Here is a 20184-nt window from a genome sequence, read left to right on the forward strand (position 1 = left end):
CCAAACACAAAACTTTTTTTTTTTTTTTTTTATATTTGGACAAAAAGGGTCAGAATACCTTTCAGGTTTTTATTGCTGTTTGTGTACCCGTTCGGGAGATTATCATTTTCTCTAATTGTCATGTTTACTGTTATCATTGAAATTGAAAGTAAAAAAATCCCAAATTTTGGGCCGTCTCCAGAATAGTATTAGAGGGGAAATCTTCAAATGGGGACACTAGTTCTGGTGGGGGCGACAACAAGGAATTCCCTCACTTTGGAAGGATTCCTTACCACCTTCTTTTATGGCTATGGGACAGAAAGTGCAGGAAAACCTCCCTGATGAGAGACAAATGAGAAAACCTGACAGGAGTTATAACCCTTCCATACGCTATACAAAATGAAAAGGAAAAAAAAAAAAAAGATTTGCCCATGGTTCTACTTTAACATTTCAAAATGTTCCCTATAATGTAGCAAATACTTTACTAATTACAGGTGTATGGTGTTAGTGCATGGTGTTTACACAAATTTCACACCTCCCGTGATATTATTGGGAAATCATTGTCAGCATTGAGATCTTTCATGGTCATTTTGTTAAGGTGACTGAGCAGGGTATGCTGCTAGTGCTAACTAGAACTAAAGAAGCAGCTTGGATAACCAGAATATTGCCTTTAACATTACAACTGCTTTAGCAAACTATTAAGTTTTTTTGTTTTTTTTTAAAGGAAAGCAAGCCAAAGAAACCATTCACAACACTATAATCCACTCTGTTTACAGAAGAAATCATGCTGTAAATATGTTTGTCAAATAATACCATAATTTAATATGCAGTGCCTGGCTGTGTGTGATGACTCTTTGTTTAATCATGACGAGATGAGTAGTGTTCTATTTTTTACGTACACAATTATCTAAGTAGGAAAGTAACAAGTAAGAAAAAGACATCAAGGGTGCTGCTCTATTACTTATCTTATGCCTCCATGGATTTGTATTTAAAGGAATGTCTTTTTTATCTCATACTCGGTATTATTACACTGCAGCAAAGGACAAATGGTAAGTCATTTTAACTTTATCGGTTAAGCTCTGTTACTGACATATTTCATTCCACAGTCTTTTGCATAATTATAGGAAATATTTAAACCTCATATATATATATATATATATATATATATATATATATATATATTCCCAAAGTGATCTCATTCCCAAAGTGATTAACAATAATATATATATATATATATAAATATATATATATATATTTTATTGTTAATCACTTTGGGAATGAGAAGTATTATAAAAAAAACATAGGGGTTGATCTTATAAGAGAAGCCAGGATAAAAATCAGTAGTACATTTTTGGATATCTACAATAAACAAATACCACAGTTGAAGTTTATATGACATGCAAAATACCAGGCCTGAAGGTTATATGACATGTGGACTTCCAGGATTGAAGATTGCATGAAATCTGGAGTACCAGACCTGAAGGGTACATGAAATGACGAATACAAGGACTGAAGGTTACATGATACGAGGAATACCAGGCCTGAAGATTACATGAAATGTGGCATACCAAGACTGAAGATTACATGAAATGAGGAATATTAGTACTGAAGGCTACATGATATGAGGAATACCACTTGAAGGTTATATGAAATGAGGAATACCAGGACTAAAGTTTACATGCCGTGGAATACAAGGACTGTATAGTAGTTGTAGAAAACATGGCCTGACGTTTTGTAGCTGATGTGTGGGCCTTTTGATTGGATGTCAATAGGGGTGGGCATTGGACAGACCCTCATATATGACCCACATCAGTAGGTACAATATACCCAACTCCTGAACATCTCTCCACTTTTCTAAATACTATCTGATAAGCTTGGTCATTTAATTACTTTCTTTAATGCCAGGTTAGATGGTCAGAAGCAGAGTGGTTTGTACATTATGCAGTATACATGGTAATTTTTTGCACTAGTACTGTGTATTCCAAACGGTACATCCAAAACAAAAAAGCAGACCGTCAATAAGGCCACATTCACACTGCAGTAAAAAACGCATTTAAAATCTTTAAACAGATCTGAATGCAGTACATGGTTCAATTATTATTTAGATTAAAATGCAATTTAAATCACATTAAATTGACCTTTTTGGGCAGGAACTTTTGCTCCTTGTTTAATAAAAGCTAAGTTTTTTTTAAAGGCTGTGTTAGACATGTGAATGTAGGCTAACTCTACATTTTATATACAGTATTTATGATAATTTTCCTGGAATCTATCCTTATGTAAATTTAGAAATAGAGTAACTATCTGATGACATGTCACATGGGGAATTCAGGTACCTTGTTTAACAACCTCAGTTCTCACACTCGGGTATACTCCCTGTGGACCAGAGCAATTTTTATATTTCTGCTATCAGTCAGTTTATTGGCAAAAATGTTGTCATTACCAAAGATAACAAAGTAATACAAAGTATTGTTTTCTTAGGACAAAAATGGTTTCTTTGGGTGTTATTGTCTTGCAAATATTATTATATTTTTATGCAATTCATGGAAACAAATACCAAATATTTTCTACTTTGATCAGTGTTCATTTAAAAATGTGTTACTGTAGATAAAAAAATATCATTTTTACATTAACCTTATGCTAAAAGTATAATCCTGGTACAGAGCTCTGCAAAGTTACAAATTAAATTAAAGAAAAAATTAAAATAAATTAATAAAAATAGAAAGCTGTAAATTGTACACACCAGTGTGTTGCGGTTTGAGTGCACCGCGATTGTATGTGCGGTTTACCTGTGGTTTTAAGTGCACACCCATTGACTTCTATTAGACCATGCATTTCCTGAAAGCACATCAAAGTCCTTGCTGTGATGTGCTTTTACAAAGTGCGCAATCTAATAGAAGTCAGTGGAAGTGCACTTAAAACTGTGGGTAAACCGCACGTACAAATCGCGATGTTTCCAACCTGCAGCACACTGGTGTGAACCCGCCTTTAGACAAATAGTAATAAACAAAGATAATAAATAATAAAAAAATGTCAGGAAAATAATAGCTAATGGGAAGAGAGGACTTATTAGGGTTGTTTAGGTTAAACTATTGGTTTATATGGGGGTAAATAGGAGCAATGTTTACTTATCAGGTTTTAACTGACACCATATACATATTGAATCTTACCCCTTTGATCTGTATATGTGAAAAACAGAGCAAATACAAAGTAACAAAACATGCATTTATTATACACAAAATATCTTATGGGCAATTTTATATTTTATGTACCGTAATAACAAATGCAATACTTTAGAGGTTGGGTGGAAGGTTTAACCCACTTTTGATTGTTACGTAGTACATATATTTTTATAGAGGTTTATATATCAGACTAAAAAGAGGAACAGCCAATGAAGAGGTACAGGGGGATTTGGTTCCAAATGAGGGGCAGCCCCTTCAGATGAGGGACAGATAAATGCTAAGATCTAGTTTTTAGTTGCAATTAAATGTCGGACCATGGATACTCTCAGTAGATTTAGCAGCTTTGACACACAGGAAGGCAATGCAAAGCAGGGACATTAACATAGATTTTGATATGCAAATAGTATTCCTTGGTCATCCTCTCACATACAGTATATTTCTCCCAGGACAGCCATACATTCTCTAAGCAACTGTAACTTACTAAGACAAAAGTTGGCAATACACGTTTAGATTTTAACAGATTCCACCATCCACCAAATTGTTCTCTTCATTCCTCCCAGGACCTCCTGCTCTCTAGCTCCCTTGTCACCTCTTCCCATGCACGCCTCCAGGACTTCTCCTGAGCCTCTCCCATCCTCTGGAATGCTCTACCCCAAAACTATTTTCTACTTTGACCACTTTCAGATGATCCCTGAAAACACATCTCTTCAGAGAAGCCTATCTGGCAACCACCTAACAACTGTATTTTTATTTTCTCCATCAGCCCATCCCCCACCGCTTATTACCTCTGGTATCTCTTGACCCTCCCTCTTAGATTGTAAGCTCTAACAAGCAGGGCCCTCTGATTCCTACTGTATTAAAGTGGATTGTATTTGTACTGTCTACCCTCAAGTTGCAAAGCGCTACGTAAACTGTTGGCGCTATATAAATCCCATATAATAATAATCCACGGCATATAGCATGAATATTAGAATGCCATGATGCGGCTATTGTATTTTGACAGCCATATCTGCTAGCTGTCAAAATACCTAAACCGCAGGCATTTTGGCAGATGCAGCTGCGGTTTGGCCGATATATTTCAATCCAGGTATTTTGTTTTCTCAATCACCTACTTAACGACTGCCCACCGTAGATTTACTGTGCCAGGCAGCCCCTCCTGTGTGAACCAACGTAACTGTACGATGGTCGCGCGCCTGCAGCTAGGGGGTGAGCGCGCGCCGCCGCCACTGTGCTCCCACCCCCACTCGGCAGTATGGACTCCGATTGCATGGGGCAGGCAGCTCTGATTGCTGCCTGACACCTGCGATCGTTCCCCGCTAAGAGAGAGAAACGGTCAGCTATTGTAAACACAGCTGACCGTTCTTCTCTCTGGAATGATCACAGAGTGCCTGTGATCCTTCTATGTAGGATCACAGGTCTCTATGGTCATTCCATAAGCCCCACCCCCATACTGTTGGAAACACGCCCCTAGGTACACATTTAGCCCCTTGATCACCCACTGTGTTAACCCCTTCCCTGCCAGTGTCATTATTACAGTAACAGTGCATATTTTTAGCACTGATTTCTGTAGTAATGGGTCACTGGTCCCCCCAAAAGTGTCAAAAATGTCAGTTAGGTGTCCGATCTGTCCGCTACAATGTCGCAGTCCCGCTAAAAATTGCAGATCGTTGCCATTACTAGTAAAAAAATAAAAATAAAAAAATAAAAATGACATAAATCTTTCCCGTATTTAGTAGACATAATAACGTTTGCGCAAACCAATCAAAATACGCTTATTGCGATTTTCTTTTTTTACCAAACATTGGCCTAAAATGTTAAAAAATTTTGATTTTTACATTTTTTTAGGGAATGTTATATAGCAGAATGTGAAAAATATTGTTTTATTTTTTAGAATTGTCGTTCTATTTTTGTTTATAGCGCAAAAAATAAAAATCGCAGAGGTAATCAAATACCACCAAAAGAAAGCTCTATTTGTGGGAAAAAGGGACATCAATTTTATTTAGGTACAGCGTCACATGACTGTGCAATTGTCCGATAAAGTAACGCAGTGCTGAATCACAAAAAAATGCCCTGGTCATTAAGGGGGAAAATCTTCCGGTCCAGAAGTGGTTAAAGGATGTTGTGCAAGAAGTGGCTAACAGGGGCACCCACTGAGTGAATTTTGACTGTTTCATAATGAACTGGCCAAACTTTCCTCCATCTATGGCCAGTTAAAGTCCTATACTACAATAACAAAATAAAGCCTTGCCCACTAATAGTGCTTTTTTTTCTGAGGTATGAAACACAAATTAGACACATTACCATGTTTGCCGCTGACAGTGTCACACAAATGCAGACTCAAAAATTTGTTTCTTTAAAGCTAATGATTGGTGGTTGATGCCAATTGTTCCACACAGGTTTTTCTAATTGTATAGGATTTCTATGTTTGTGTATATATACCCCTATGTGGAACATTTGTTTGTGAGCTATGATTAAACGCGCTATCTGGTGATGCAGTTCCTCCACATTTATATTTTGGAGTTGCTTTTATGAATATGCTACAATAATGGTAATTTTAATTGGACATGCAGTCCCCCAGATTTTCTTTGTTACTTGGAGCCTCTGACCGACAGGGTTGGCACCTGGAAGTGTGTCAGTGGAATGGAAATCAGGAGACTGACCTTGAGTGATGTTTGCTTCTATACATTGTTTCTAAAGTAATTTCCATCCTAATGCACCAACATACCCTAATATCCAGCTGGGCAACATTATAGTTAAACTCTGCCCAACAGGGTGAAGGACATAAAGCATGTATGGTGAGATTTACAGTTGGTCTCCCCAGTTATTTGATTATTCTACATTATAGAGAAACCAAAGGATGAACATAAAAGGAGGCAGATAACATAATTTCACTTTATTATGGCCATGTCAGTTTGGAAATGTTAAGAACTCTGGGGACACAATATTGTCCCTGGAGCCCCTAAGAGATAAATAATGCCACTGTTCCGTGAGAATTACCTACCCCGTGAGAATTACCTACCCCTCGTCACTTCCGGCCAGGAACAGCTGAGCAGCGCAGCAGTGCGCATGCTCACAGGCCCGGATACCTAAAGGGACAACAGAGGAGCAGACTAGTGCGCATGCGCACTAGTATGGAAATAGCACAGTGTACCGTTGAAAAAACCTACCCACGCGGCGGTTAAATAAAACAGCGGGGCTGCAATACGAATCATCTCCGCTCGTGTGCCTGTCACTTCCCTGATCTCGGCAACTAAATATAAAAGCGGCTGGCGTCTCCGTGATTTATGTTTACATACAGCCGCCGCCGCTTTTATATTTAGTTGCCGAGATCAGGGAAGTGACAGGCACAGGAGCGGAGATGATTCGTATTGCAGCCCCGCTGTTTTAATGTAAGCGCTGCATTCCATACAGTGCCGTGAACCGGAAGTGACGAGGGGTAGGTTTTTCTCACGGGTAGGTAATTCTCACGGAACACCACCATTTCATTCAACTTGCCATATGGCCCAGTTTCTAGGTGCTCAGCAAATAGTCAGCTTTGCACTACACTGAAATTAATGATTCCAGCAAAAAAAAGAGAATGAAGCCCTACTTTACAGATACAAAATTAATCATAGGGCCTATTATAGTAAATCATGGAACACTCGCCACAATAACATTTCTTCTGCTTTAGGTGATGTTAAACAATTCCCTACAACCAACAACTTTCACCTGAAAGCCAATCAGATCACAGGGGACAAAATCTGTTTGGAACCTCTATATGATGACTTGTTCAGAAAAACAGCATCCAAGACCAAGAAGACATCGAGTGAAACTGCTCTGGTAAAATCTACGTCTCTGTTTGTTTTTTTTTCTTCAGGTTTCTTTAGGTCTATATCCAAATCATAACAAGCAGGGGAGTATCTACTGCGAAGCAAACAAGGCGTTTGCCTTGGGTGGCATTTTTTCAGGGAGGTGGCCTCGTCCCCAGGCAGAAGGGACACTATGAGCAGTGGTGTCGCTAGGGGGGTGTGGACCGCACCCAGATGACACTCGTCAGAGGGGTGACAACAGGGGCAGCTGCTGACCATTCAGTGACGGGAGCGAAGCAGAAGGCAGCGGTGGCTCCAGGCTCTGATCCTGGAAGTAGCTTACTTGGCAGAGCAGGTCAGAGTCCCAGGCTGTGATTGTGCCTTGGCAGCCTTGCTACACCCAGGCAGCCTGGTAAAAAGGAGCTGGCGGGCTGCAGGAAGGTGAGAGTCTGGGGAGGATGGGAGAACCTCCTGGTATAGTATGGGGGGGATAGGGGGACCCTCTCTCTTTCTCAACCCCCCTGTCTCTCACTCCCACTCTCCCCCCTCTCTTTCTCCTCCCATTTGTGAAGAGGTGGAGCCTACAGAAGTAGGGGTGTTTACAGATGAAGTGGTGAATCCTAAACAGGAAGGGGGTGGGACAAATTTAGATTGAAGGGGCGGGTGCTGGATTTTAGCCTTGCCTAGGGCAAAACAAAACCAAAATACACCACCGAAAACTTTTTTTAACCCTGTTCTAGCCAAAATGTGTATTTCAGATAGAGTGGTAAAGGATGAAGCATCTGGCCTGTTTTATTGCTCCGTGTCTCTGCTGGGTATTTCTCATTACATTCTCTGACATCTTGACACCACTATACAAAAAAGGGTGTTTTGTTTGCAGTTTGTGTCTCCACTGGAGCCATTTCTCTTTACTCCCTATCCCAGTGACAGGGAACTAAAGCTGGTCACACACAGATTGAATTTTGTCCTTTTTCTACTGAATCTGCCCAAATCTGTGCGTGGCCCTACTGATGCCAACTGGCTCGACGTAATTCGATCTGAAGGTCAAAGAAGCTGGGCAGAAAAATGTTGGCCAATCAGTGACTGCAACAAATCCGGGGGGGCTCCAGCTGTCATACTAAAGCCAGCAGCGAAGATTGTTTAGAAGAATGGAGAAATCTGTTTGAATTTTTTTGTTGAATGAGCAGACAATATACAGTGTATATGTGTGTATGTGTGTATGACCAACTTTAGGACATATCTACCCCATTGAAACACAGACAGCAAAAAATACCTAACAAAAGTTGTATTTCTTTGCATTAGGGTGTGCACCCCAGAACACAAACATCAGAGCAGTGAAGAGTGTCAGCAGAGCAAAGATTGGTGTCAGTAGGGCATTGGACGGTGTCAGTAGTTTTTTGTTTATTTTTTAAGTTATTTTTTACAATATTAATTTTTACTTTTTTTTACAATTTTTTTTTTTTTTGAGCCCCACTATACAGACATTCCTCAGCCCCTTTCTCTGCCGCCTGCAGTAAACATAGTTTACTATGCTCCAGTTAGGAATGAAGACACGAGCGATCAGTACAGATCACTCACTGTGTTCATTCAGAAAAATAAGGGGCTGGTTAATTAAATATTTACTAGCTCCTGAGAGGAGAGAAGGGAAGCTGGCATCACTGCGGGGAGGAGACAGAACACACCCCCCCTCACACTCCAGCCTCCCTCCTTTTTAACACCCCCCCCCCCCCCACCCTCCAGTTCTCAAACAGGAGCTTTAAAGCTAATATGTTACTCCAGACCATATACAGTACAAGTACTGTAATTTAGCAAAGACTTGACAGTCTGACAGTAGCAAAAGCACAATTTTTACTATCACATACCTGGGTTGAAAAAAACAATATTTGTTGGTAAGTTGACTTTTTAATTATGGGTAGAGGAAGTCTGGTTTACACAGGAAAAGACCAACTAAACTGGTCTTGTACACTGCAACTTGACTGCACAATTTCTGCTTCCAGTTTGCACACATGCAACTCTGGTCACCCTAACAGCACTTATTTAAATTACATTCGCATCAACTTTTCCAACTCAAGGTGCTGTTAGGTTCTCACCTACCAACAGCTAGATGTGAATTGTTTTATCTACCAAATAATTTTTACTACTGTCCAGTCCAACTTTTGTTAATCACACATTTCTGCCAGACAGTAAAGCCAGGAAGGTAACATTACTTCCTCTGTTCGTTTCACCACCCCAAATCTACTCATTCTGTTCTCACCTCCTGCTGATAATTTGTATTTTCCTTTAGGATGAAGCACTAAATGATCTAATCAATTGCTTCAAAAAGAATGTAAGTAAAACATTACTGATTAGCAGTTTGGCATATCTGTAGGATTTAAATAGATAACAGATATAGATAGTTCGAATATGATAATGCAACATATCAGTCTTTGAAACATGTCAGAAGTAGTGGCTGCATTTGTTTTAATTTTTAGGCAAAATACATTTTCCACAAGTTTAGAAAATACTTGATAATTGATCTTGCCAGAAATGCTATGTCCTTTTTATTTCCCATGAGCTGGACTGAAATCTCAAACAATGTTATCTTCCTTTCAAGCTATAAAGGTATAAAGCTATAAAATGTTCCAAAACAGCGCTTGCAATGGTGTGAATATCCAAAATTAAGTATGTGTAAATGACATCAATTAATGAGAAAAAATACCCATAAAGTGCAATAGTGCTAAACTGGATCTTGGGAGGTAAATTACATCAATACATGAAAAATAATAACCATAAAATGCAATGGTGCTAAACTGGATCTTAAGAGGTCAATGCTCTTAACTCTTAAGATCCAGTTTAGCACCATTGCACTTTATGGTTATTATTTTTCATGTATTGATGTCATTTACCTCCCAAGATCCAGTTTAGCACTATTGCACTTTATGGGTAGTATTTCTCATTAATTGCTGTCATTTACACATACTTAATTTTGGATATTCACACCAATGCAAGTGCTGTTTTTGGCACATTTTATTTTTCTTGGTTTTTACCTAGTGAACAGCAGCTGCAAACACATTTATTAACATTTTTAGTTCTAAGTGCGGGTTTTAATAATCTTCATACAGCTATAAGCTATAGACTACAACCCCCAATACCAAATGTGATGAAATGAAGAGAGGAGGTTTTTTAATTGAAATCAGGAAGTCAGCCTATGGCGATCCTTATGACCTATTCATAAGTACTATAGATTGAGTGAGCAAAATCTCCAGGTGAAAAATAAATGAGAAAAAAAGCTTGGAAAATGAAATTGATGCAGCGACCATTTATAAGGACTGTTAGGTGCAATCCTTTACATTTTTTGTTTTTGGGTTTAGACACACCAGAAAGAGTAGATAGGTAACAGGACAGGCTGTTTGGAGAAATTGTTCTTGTCATTTTGGGATCTAATGCCCAGTAATCCATTATGTTGGTTATTCTTGAAATGACATAGCATAGTCTGTTATATTATAGAATACGGTAGCATAGTCTGTTCAGTACATCTACATGGCAACCTAATTTAACAAATGTCTATAATCTTTCTCGTAAGGCTTAACATTTCCTATAATAAAAACAGCCCTGGCATTTTAAATGAAGAAACATGAATGTTATTGCTGGGGAATTATATATTAAAGTCCAACTCCAGCAAAAAAAAATGTTTCTTTGTCCTGGAGAAAGTGGGGAAGTGTTACAACGTCTGTCAAAATTTCGTTGCTGTTTGTATCCTTATCTTGGAGAATACTCACTGTCTGGTTGATGAGTAAATAAATTAACTGTTTCGAACTGACATCCCCATAGAAAACTGATCATTGATCTTGGAGGTGGTGCATTGTCTCCATGAATATGGTAAGATCTAATTATGGGCATCAGTTGTACAGACTTACCACCTCCAGCAAACCTATGAGGTCTATGGCATTGGGGAAGAGGGAGGAAGGTTTGACTGTAATTTGAAAAAAAACATCTTCTTCTGGTATAGAAATCCAGCATCAGAATTCAAGTATTAAGAAGGAAAGACTCTTGCTCACATATTTGTTATATAAAGTAAGACATATATAGGAATGTTAGGTTAGGTATCAGTAATGAAGAAATGTCAGTGAAACTTTGGTCACAAAAAATATTTTATCATGTTTTCTTACCACTAAGGATACCCAGAAAATAACCTCCAACAAAATACATAGTGATGGACCTGTGTTTGTTCAAGATATTTACAGAGTATCCTTGCTAGAGGTGAGTCATTATTTTAAATGTATACCTTGTATTACAATAATTGCATTAGTACATTAGATGTCATTCCGTTAGTGTTTATATTTTGTTTTAACTATATCCTACAAACCAATATTAAAAATGTATTATATAGCAGCTTACCAGCCCTTAGATGAAGTGGCTGCATTGGTTTTCATTTTTCTGTTCTTCTTTTCGCCTGGCATCCTAGTTGCCAGGTGACCGGCGGCTGCGAGGCGAATGCGCAAACCGGGACCTTCAGTTCAGCGGCAGCCTAGGTTGCCATGGAGCGGCTTCGTGGACGGGGGAATGGTGAGACTCTTTCCACTCCTCCTGCATATGCTGCACATCAGTTGTGGTCAGCCCTGCATCCCACACATCCACCTGCGGCCGGCCCTGCATCCCACAAATCCACCCGCGGGTGGCCCTGCAATCTGCACATTCACCCATGGCCGGCCCTGCTTTCCGTATATGCAGGATATTCACCCGTGGCCGGCCCTGCAAGTCACAGCCAACTCTTCCTAAAACATGCAGCCCCGGCCCGCCAGGCAAATGCCCGATGTGCCCTATGGCCAGTCTAGGCCTGCTTGGGGGCACTCTGCACATGCTCAGTATGGTGTGTATTGCTAGAGAGATTTTTTGGGGGATTGCATGTGGTGCATGTGATCAGCATGGGGCCAATCAGCACTGTCCAGACAAAGAGTCAGAGGTCATGCAGCCTCAAAGGACAGTCAGAGGAGAATAAAAAATCCTCCTACAAGCTTTAACCAGTGCTCAGCAAGACAATGATAGAAGACACAAGACTGCTATATACTGCTGATGAGAAAAGGTATTTAGCAGTTTATACTTACTAAAATAATACACTTCCATGTTCTGTGGGAGATCAGATATAGTGAATGCAGGGTCCTGGGTTTATAAACAGTTTAAGAGGAACTTAAGGGGGTAGGGGAGGGCTGGGCTCAGTGATTGCCAATGTTTTTGTTTGCTTAAAGTGAAATTTCACTCTCAAGCAACATTGACTATTTTGAATCCCTTCGATCCTAGCATTATTATATAGATAGGAAAAATATATTATATTTACTTGTTGTAAACTTTTTTTGTACATTTCTTCAGTTACTTCCTGGTTTCCAGGCCTAGACAAAAGATGTCATACATCCCAGGAGTTTTCAGGAGGGGAGGATGAGTTTTCTCAGCTAAGCACACCCTTCTGTATGTCTGAGCTAAGTGCAAATGGATTCCAGGAAGTCAATTATACATTCATCATTTGCTCTTAATCAATATGGCCATGGCCAGAAATGCTAGGGGGAATTTCAATTGAAGTCAACACTGTTTGATTGGCAAATGTAGATTGCAGGTAACATTTATAACATCTGAATATCAGATAATCAGTATTGATTTTTTTCTGTATAGACAAGTGATATGAATACTGTGATTTTACATGTGGAGGCTCAAGACAAAGCTACAACTCTTCTGAAATACACTCTTTTGGTGAGTATCCAGTAATGACATATGGATATATACAGTATACTGTATATATATATATATATATATATAATATATAGGTAATGGCCTGCCTGTGATACCGTCATGTGTCCGTCTGTGCGGTTTTGCCTGTCTGTCGCTTTCTTTTTACAAAACCAGAACTGTCAGCCTGCTGTATACTTTTTTATGGAATAAAAAGTCCCCTTTCTTTGCCATTTGACGTTTTGTATTAATTAAAGGATTAAATAAAGGTGCACATGGTTTTACATACTTAACAACTATTTTTCTGTATGTGACCTCGGTGCCGGGAGCTGTTGGTAAGGTGGCATTGCTTTTAATTTGGATGTAACAAGCACACATGACCATTTCTAATATGATGGTCCCGCAGAGCTAGTAAAAGGCAACTTTGATTTTATCACTTGGTGGTAGATTTTTTTGCACAGTGGAGGAGAAACATTTTATGCACACCCTAATGTTGGACTTTTTCCAACTGGAGATCCTTTAAGGGGAACTGATGAATTGTATTCCGTGGATGTTCCCCTTCTTTTTATTAATGTATAATCTCTTGTTTTTTATGTCTTTGTTATTTTTTTTCACCCAATTGATGTTTATCACTGATTAATTATTATCCAATAATGCTGTCTTATGTATGAGGATTATTAAATCACTCTCTGTGAAGACTCTCCTTCTATGGACACATTTATTTTTTTATTTATTTACTCATTTTTTGTTTCATATGTTTTTTTGAAAGCTATTTCATCTAAATTGGTGTATATAGCCTATCACTAATTGAGTATCACACTAGAATTTTTGTGTGCTACTATATACAGTATATCACAAAAGTGAGTACACTTCTCACATTTTTGTAAATATTTTATTATATCTTTTCATGTGACAACACTGAAGAAATGACACTTTGTTTCAATGTAAAGTAGTGAGTGTACAGCTTGTATAACAGTGTAAATTTGCTGTCCCCTAAAAATAAGTTAACACACAGCCATTAATGTCTAAACTGCTGGCAACAAAAGTGAGTACACCCCTAAGTGGAAATGTCCAAATTGGGCCCAAAATGTAAATATTTTGCAAGGCCACCATTATTTTCCAGAACTGCCTTAACCCTCTTGAGCATGGAGTTCCCCAGAGCTTCACAGGTTGCCACTGGAGTCCTCTTCCAGTCCTTCATGACGACATCACAGTGCTGGTGGATGTTAGAGACCTTGTGCTCCTACACCTTCCATTTGAGGATGCCCCACAGATGCTCAATTGGGTTTAGGTCTGGAGACATGCTTAGCCAGTCCATCACCTTTACCCTCAGCTTCTTTAGCAAGGCAGTGGTCATCTTGGAGGTGTGTTTGGGGTCGTTATCATGTTGGAATACTGCCTTGCGGCCCAGTCTCCGAAGGGAGGGGATCATGCTCGGATTCAGTATGTCACAGTACATGTTTGCATACATGGTTCCCTCAATGAACTGTAGCTCCCCAGTGCTGGCAGCACTCATGCAGCCCCAGACCATGTCACTCCCACCACCATGCTTGACTGTAGGCAAGACACACTTGTCTTTGTACTCCTCACCTGGTTGCCGCCACACACGCTTAACACCATCTGAACCAAATAACTTTATCTTGGTCTCATTAGACCACAGGACATGGTTCCAGTAATCCATGTCCTTAGTCTGCTTCTCTTTAGCAAACTGTTTGCAAGCTTTTTTGTGCATCATCTTTAGAAGAGGCTTCCTTCTGGGACAACAGCCATGCAGACCAATTTGATGCAGTATGCGGCATATGGTCTGAGCACTGACAGGTTAACCCCCCACCCCTCCAACCTCTACAACAATGCTGGCAGCACTCATATGTCTATTTCCCAAAGAGAACCTCCAGATATGACGCTGAGCACGTGCACTCAACTTCTTTGGTCGACCATGGCGAGGCCTGTCCTGAGTGGAACCTGTCCTGTTAAACCCCTGTATGGTCTTGGTCACCATGCCGCAGCTCAGTTTCAAGGTATTGCAATCGTGTTATAGCCTAGGTCATTTTTATGTAGAGCAATAATTATTTTTTTCACATTCTCAGAGAATTCCTTGCCATGAGGTGCCATGTTTAACTTCCAGTGACCAGTATGGGAGAATGAGAGTGATAACACTAAATTTAACACACCTGCTCCCTATTCACACCTGAGACCTTGTAACACTAACGAGTCATGTGAAACTGGGGGGAATGGCTAATTGGGCCCAATTGGACATTTTCTCTTGGGGGTGTACTCACTTTTTTTGCCAGAGGTTTAGACATAAATGGCTGTGTGTTGAGTTATTTTTAGGAGACAGCAAATCTACACTGTTATACAAGCTGTACACTCACTAATTTACATTGTAGCAAAGTGTCATTTCTTCAGTGTTGTCACATGAAAAGATAAAATAAATTATTTACAAAAATGTGAGGGGTGTACTCACTTTTGTGAGATACTGTGTATGACCTCTGATATTTCATATATTTCTGAACATTCAGGGAATTGTCTGTGTCATGCATGGTACAATCTAATTAAATATGTTCTGTACAATCTGCTTGACGCTACGTCCACACCTATGTGCTTTTTGGTGTGTTTTGCATTTTGTATGGTACACGTTCACATCCATGAGTTTTTTAGCTGGTGGGTTTTTTGAAAGGGCCAGGGCCTTTTTTTCCGCAGCAGATTGTGTTTTGCCTGTAATAGACTTCAATGGAGTCACATTTGAAACGCAAGTCTTGCTTTTTTGATGCATTTATTGATGCGTTTTGTGTTTTTCTTTCCCCTTTGAAAACACTGTATATAGCTAGTTGCTAAGGAAGCCGGCCTTCACCAAGTCCTTAACAACTGATGATTCATCAGCTGTCAGTTGAATGTAAAAACAAAAAAGGAATTGCTGGCAAAAAAAATTGTGAAAAAAATGGCGTGGCCCCCCTTCGAGATCCATACCATGCCCTTATCTGACCATGCAGCCCAGCAGGTCAGGAATGGGATGGAAAGATCAAGCACCCCCCTCCTGAACCATATCATACTGCATGCCCTCCATATGGGGGGCTGCTTTGGTGCTACCACCCCAAAGCACCTTGTCCCCATGTTTATGGGGGCAAGGGCCTCTTCCCCACAACCATGAGCTGTGGTTGTGGGGGTCTACGGGCAGGGGGCTTCTAAGAATCTGGAAGCCCCTTTTACAAGGGGATCCCCAGATCATGCCCCCCCCCCCCCCCCATGTGAATGAGCATAGACCTACTTATTCACCAAAACAAAGTATCACAAACACAGTTTTTGACAATTCTTTTATTAAAAATCCAAAGATAATTTCCCCCCGATGTAGATCGATCATCTATCACACCGCCCACTGGACTCGAAAAAAAAATTTGATTTATATAGTATAATTTAGATAATGGAAGAAATTGTCATTAATAAAATGTAAGTAAAATAATAAACTATGCTTGTATTTAATTGATTTCCTTGGATCACATAGGGGCAACATAATGATTATTTTCATATGGACCCCCTAAGAGGAATAATTGTACTGGCCAAACCCTTGGAATTCAACAGGATTAGCAAATACACTCTGACTGCTAAAGCTACGGTAAGGCATCTAAGATAATTATACTGTTATAGAGCCTAATGTATCAATCCTAGCATCCAATGGGGCAAGTCACACTGAACTGACAGTGGGTGGAGCTCAACGCGGAACTGTAAGAGATAGTTCCCCATCAGGTTTTCTTTGCCTGTGATTGACAGTGGGTGGCAGTCCAATTGCAGTTTTGGAATCTGCCCACTACTAACCACTATCAATAGCAGGCAACATGGGCCTGATGAGAAGCTAATCTCAGAGTTACCCACCCAATAACTCACATTCACACCTTTGGGGATTCATTCAAAATGAAGAAGAGTCTGCTTTGATCAGCAGGGAATCCATGAGCAGATCCCCTTCTGAATCAGAGCCGAACAGGACAGATGTCAGGTTTTTTTACATTCGTGCCTATTCAATTTGTGCCTGGTGGACACAGGCAGACCTGCGACAGTCCTATAGGGGGCCAGATGTAAACCGACTTTGCCATCTGTTTACATCAGGCTACCTTTAATCTGTCACATTTAAGTCCAGAAAAACTTAAAATAATGCAGTCTTTTCCTTAGGACTGAATGGAGCATCCAACCAGGTCAGCCTGAAAAACTGACAGTGGGACCTGATAGGAAAGCCCATGTGAAAGGGCCCTTGGGGTGTCCCATTGCCTCCTTTAACTTCCTGCCTCAAGGGTTAGCAGTCTGAGATAATTTGGCAGTACTGTATTGCATAGTCCTACAAGCAATCCTTCCTAAACATACTGTACAGCAGAGTGCTAACTCTATCAGTGTGTTGTTGCCCTAATTTCCCTGTAAGTAATCTGTAAAAGGCCAGTGATCTATTGCTTATCAGCAGCAGAGAAAAAAGGACACCAACCTAACCATGCTATCTTGTAGGGTAGGACACAGAGGTGTTTTTGGCTCCTTCTGTAGTCAAGGTAGCATTGATTGTTTGTTCTGGTCTGTTTAGGTTTCTACAGGCTGGGAGTGGAAGAAGCTTTTAAAGCTTAAGGCAGGAGATTTAAATGATCATCCTGAATATTACTCACACTGCAGCTAATCCTTGGAGAGCAGTGTCCAAAATGGGGCTGGAAAAGTGATAGTTTGAAGCACTGGAGAGCTGTGTTGTCCCTCCTTTAGGAGGGTACCAAGGCCTGAGGGATTGCTGCCCTTAGGCAGCTTATGGACAGTGCAGCTGTCCTGGAGGCTATAGTGGTGTCAGGGCTGAGGGCCTGGATGGATCCTCCTAGAAGCTGGATACAGGACATCACCACAAGGGATCTGGTCTGAAGAAGGACTGCTTCACTCACTGGGCAATGTCTGGAGGAAGCCGAAAGGTGTCCTAGGTGAATAAAGACCCTAAATTGACCCCTGTAATAGTACAGTGTTCTGGGAATCACATTGGCTACCAGTAGTTGTGCATAGGTGCAAGGTAATCACATGCCAAAGTGACTTGCCTCATGATCCCCAGCTGTGAGGTCTTACACTGTTCACAAAGTTACCTTAGGGTCTCCAGCTGGGGGGGGGGGGGGCGTTAGACTATCCAACATTCACATTCATCTACAGAGAAGACTGTCTTTGAGTTGATGTTTTTAAATGTTTCAGAGATTCCCCAATCTTTTTGGTGCCGGGGACCAGTTTTGTAGCAGCCAATTTTTCCAGGGACCCGGGGGGTTTGGTTGTTGGGTGAGAGGTGAGAACTAGGAATTGAGTAAGACAGATACGGTATTTAGATATACTGTCTATTATTTGCAAATATAGAAAATCAGCATTAGGGCCCTTTCATGCAGGCAGCAGTGTCTACCTCTCTCTGAAAAGCGATCAGCGGTGGATCAATTTCCAGAGGGCCTTAGAACAGTGGTTGCCAGGGGTGCAGGAAGCAATCCTGACGCACGCCTATTGACTTTAATGGGTGAGTTTTGACAGACACCTAGTAAATTCTGTGAAAAAGACTTTGAGCAGTGCTATGGAAACATACATTTATTAAATAATACAACCCTCATTAAAATATATAAAAGATATACATAAAGAATTGACATCAAGAAATATATTGCACTTAAATAGTGTCTCTTTATTTTTAAATAACAAAAAATGAAAAAGTCCACTCCAATAAAGTGCCAAGAAAAACCTGTTAAGTGAAGTGTTTCACTGTGCACTTTCTTAATTCACACAATGCTAAAAATCCTTGAAAATCACTGTGCTCATGTGCTGTGACCATCTAAATTCCATATTTTCAAAGTGTGTGCCACACACCCCCATCAGATGGTAAGTGACTAAAATACCTATGACTCTACTGCTATGTAGGGTCAGAATAATCAGTCAAACTTTACTTCAGATCCAGCAGTCTAGTGGCCCCTGTAACCACTCCACTCTCCTCATGTGTAATAAGGCACTGCATGGCGATAATAGAATTTTTCAAATGATTTGTTGTAGTTTGTGGTCAGGAGAAGCTTTCTGGAACCTTTGGTAGAGATAATGCTTCAGGTCCTTGTTAAGTCGGTTTCCTGCAGCCAAGTCAGAAGCTTTGGAAACTGCTTAATTATGTTCCTTTTGCATCTTGGTATATTAATGCTATATATATATATATATATATATATATATATATATATATATATATATATATATATATATATATATATACACAGTACATCAGATTAAGTTGCAACATCAATGTGTTGATCTATGTATTCTTTATATGTATCCTTTTATAATCAATATTTATTCAAATGTCTTAGGATATAAAAGGCTACTCTAGCACAGTTCCGGTTCATATAGACATAAAAGATGTGGACACTATGAATCCTCATTTTATTTACCCGCTATATGAAGCCTCAGTTCCTGAAAACCATGTAAGTAAACCTCTATACATTATGCTATTACACCCTGTATGGTAAAAATGTGGCAATGAATGCTATATGAAGTAGGCTGTAATATAAAACAATAGTATGTGATATATACTTAATCCACATGTTTATGGGGTTTTTTTTTCTTGGATTCCACATAGATTCATATTACAGTTATTATGTTGTTTCTATGTATTGGTATATACTGACATAATGTTTTAATATTTTATTGCAGAAGGGTAAATTATCTACCCATCCAGAGGAAATAAAAGCTATCGATGGTGATATCGGCATTAATGAAACAATGACTTACAATATCAGTAATGGTAAGCTTTGCCAATAGATTTCCTGTACAGCTCTATGTTACAACCAGAAACCAGAACAAAGATTATAATCGTACCAGCATATGTGACAGCAGGTACCAAAGATGCCATAACTGCCAAGGTTTGGAGTAGCACCTTGTAGGGGCCAAGATGCCGAATACATCTCAGATTAATCCGGGTGGGGACAAAAGAGAGTATATCCTGGACAGCTAACGGGATGCAGACACTGCAGCAATATCCCGCAAGGGACTATGGCTACTATGAGCAGATCCAGATTTGCCAATAAGCATAATGGACCTATGTCTCTAGGTTAGCCTTTCTTAACATTATTTGCCCTAGAAGAACCCTTGAAATATTGTTCATGTCTCAGGGTACCCCTTCTAACACTAATTCATAGGGTGCAATAGGGAAAAAATACTCTGTACGTCAGAGGTCAGTGGGAAGAATGCCCCCATTCAGTGTTAGGTCAGAACACAACCCTTACAAATAGCTAAAAAGATCAATAGTGTCACACTAGTGATTCTGCCATATTGGCCCTGAAACTATGCAGGCACTATCAAGGAATGTTCATGGAAACCTTAGCGACCTCTGTAGAAACCTTAGGATTCCAAGAAACCCTAGTTGAGAATAGCTGCTCAAGGTGGAAGACACAAAGTGGTAGCTTTTCCTGTATCATTTTTGGCTACATATTTTTAACTTACATCATAAGAATTAGAGTCATCTTCTATTGTAAGCCAGGTTAGGACCAGTAAAAAAGGAAATAGTCTTTATAACAGTTTTGATCTTC

At 39.8% G+C, this 20184-nt stretch overlaps 1 protein-coding gene across 24 annotated transcripts in view; it reads left to right on the forward strand.

Annotated features, from left to right (window-relative positions):
* Positions 1-907: 907 nt before the first annotated feature.
* Positions 908-20184, forward strand: part of LOC309549166 (protocadherin Fat 4-like) — a 292459-nt gene continuing 273182 nt past the window's right edge. For all 24 annotated transcript variants that reach the window (XM_082249240.1, XM_082249258.1, XM_082249262.1 and 21 more), the window contains exons 1-8: positions 908-1028; positions 6829-6977; positions 9231-9272; positions 11102-11185; positions 12590-12667; positions 16143-16253; positions 18967-19080; positions 19310-19400. In XM_082249240.1, the coding sequence (XP_082105366.1) occupies positions 956-1028; positions 6829-6977; positions 9231-9272; positions 11102-11185; positions 12590-12667; positions 16143-16253; positions 18967-19080; positions 19310-19400 (742 nt within the window). In that variant the 5' untranslated portion in view covers positions 908-955. The remainder of the gene's footprint in view (positions 1029-6828; positions 6978-9230; positions 9273-11101; positions 11186-12589; positions 12668-16142; positions 16254-18966; positions 19081-19309; positions 19401-20184) is intronic.

This window comes from Pelophylax lessonae (genome assembly GCF_965119305.1).
Source record: "Pelophylax lessonae genome assembly, chromosome: 3".
In the NCBI taxonomy this organism is placed as follows: Eukaryota; Metazoa; Chordata; class Amphibia; order Anura; family Ranidae; genus Pelophylax; species Pelophylax lessonae.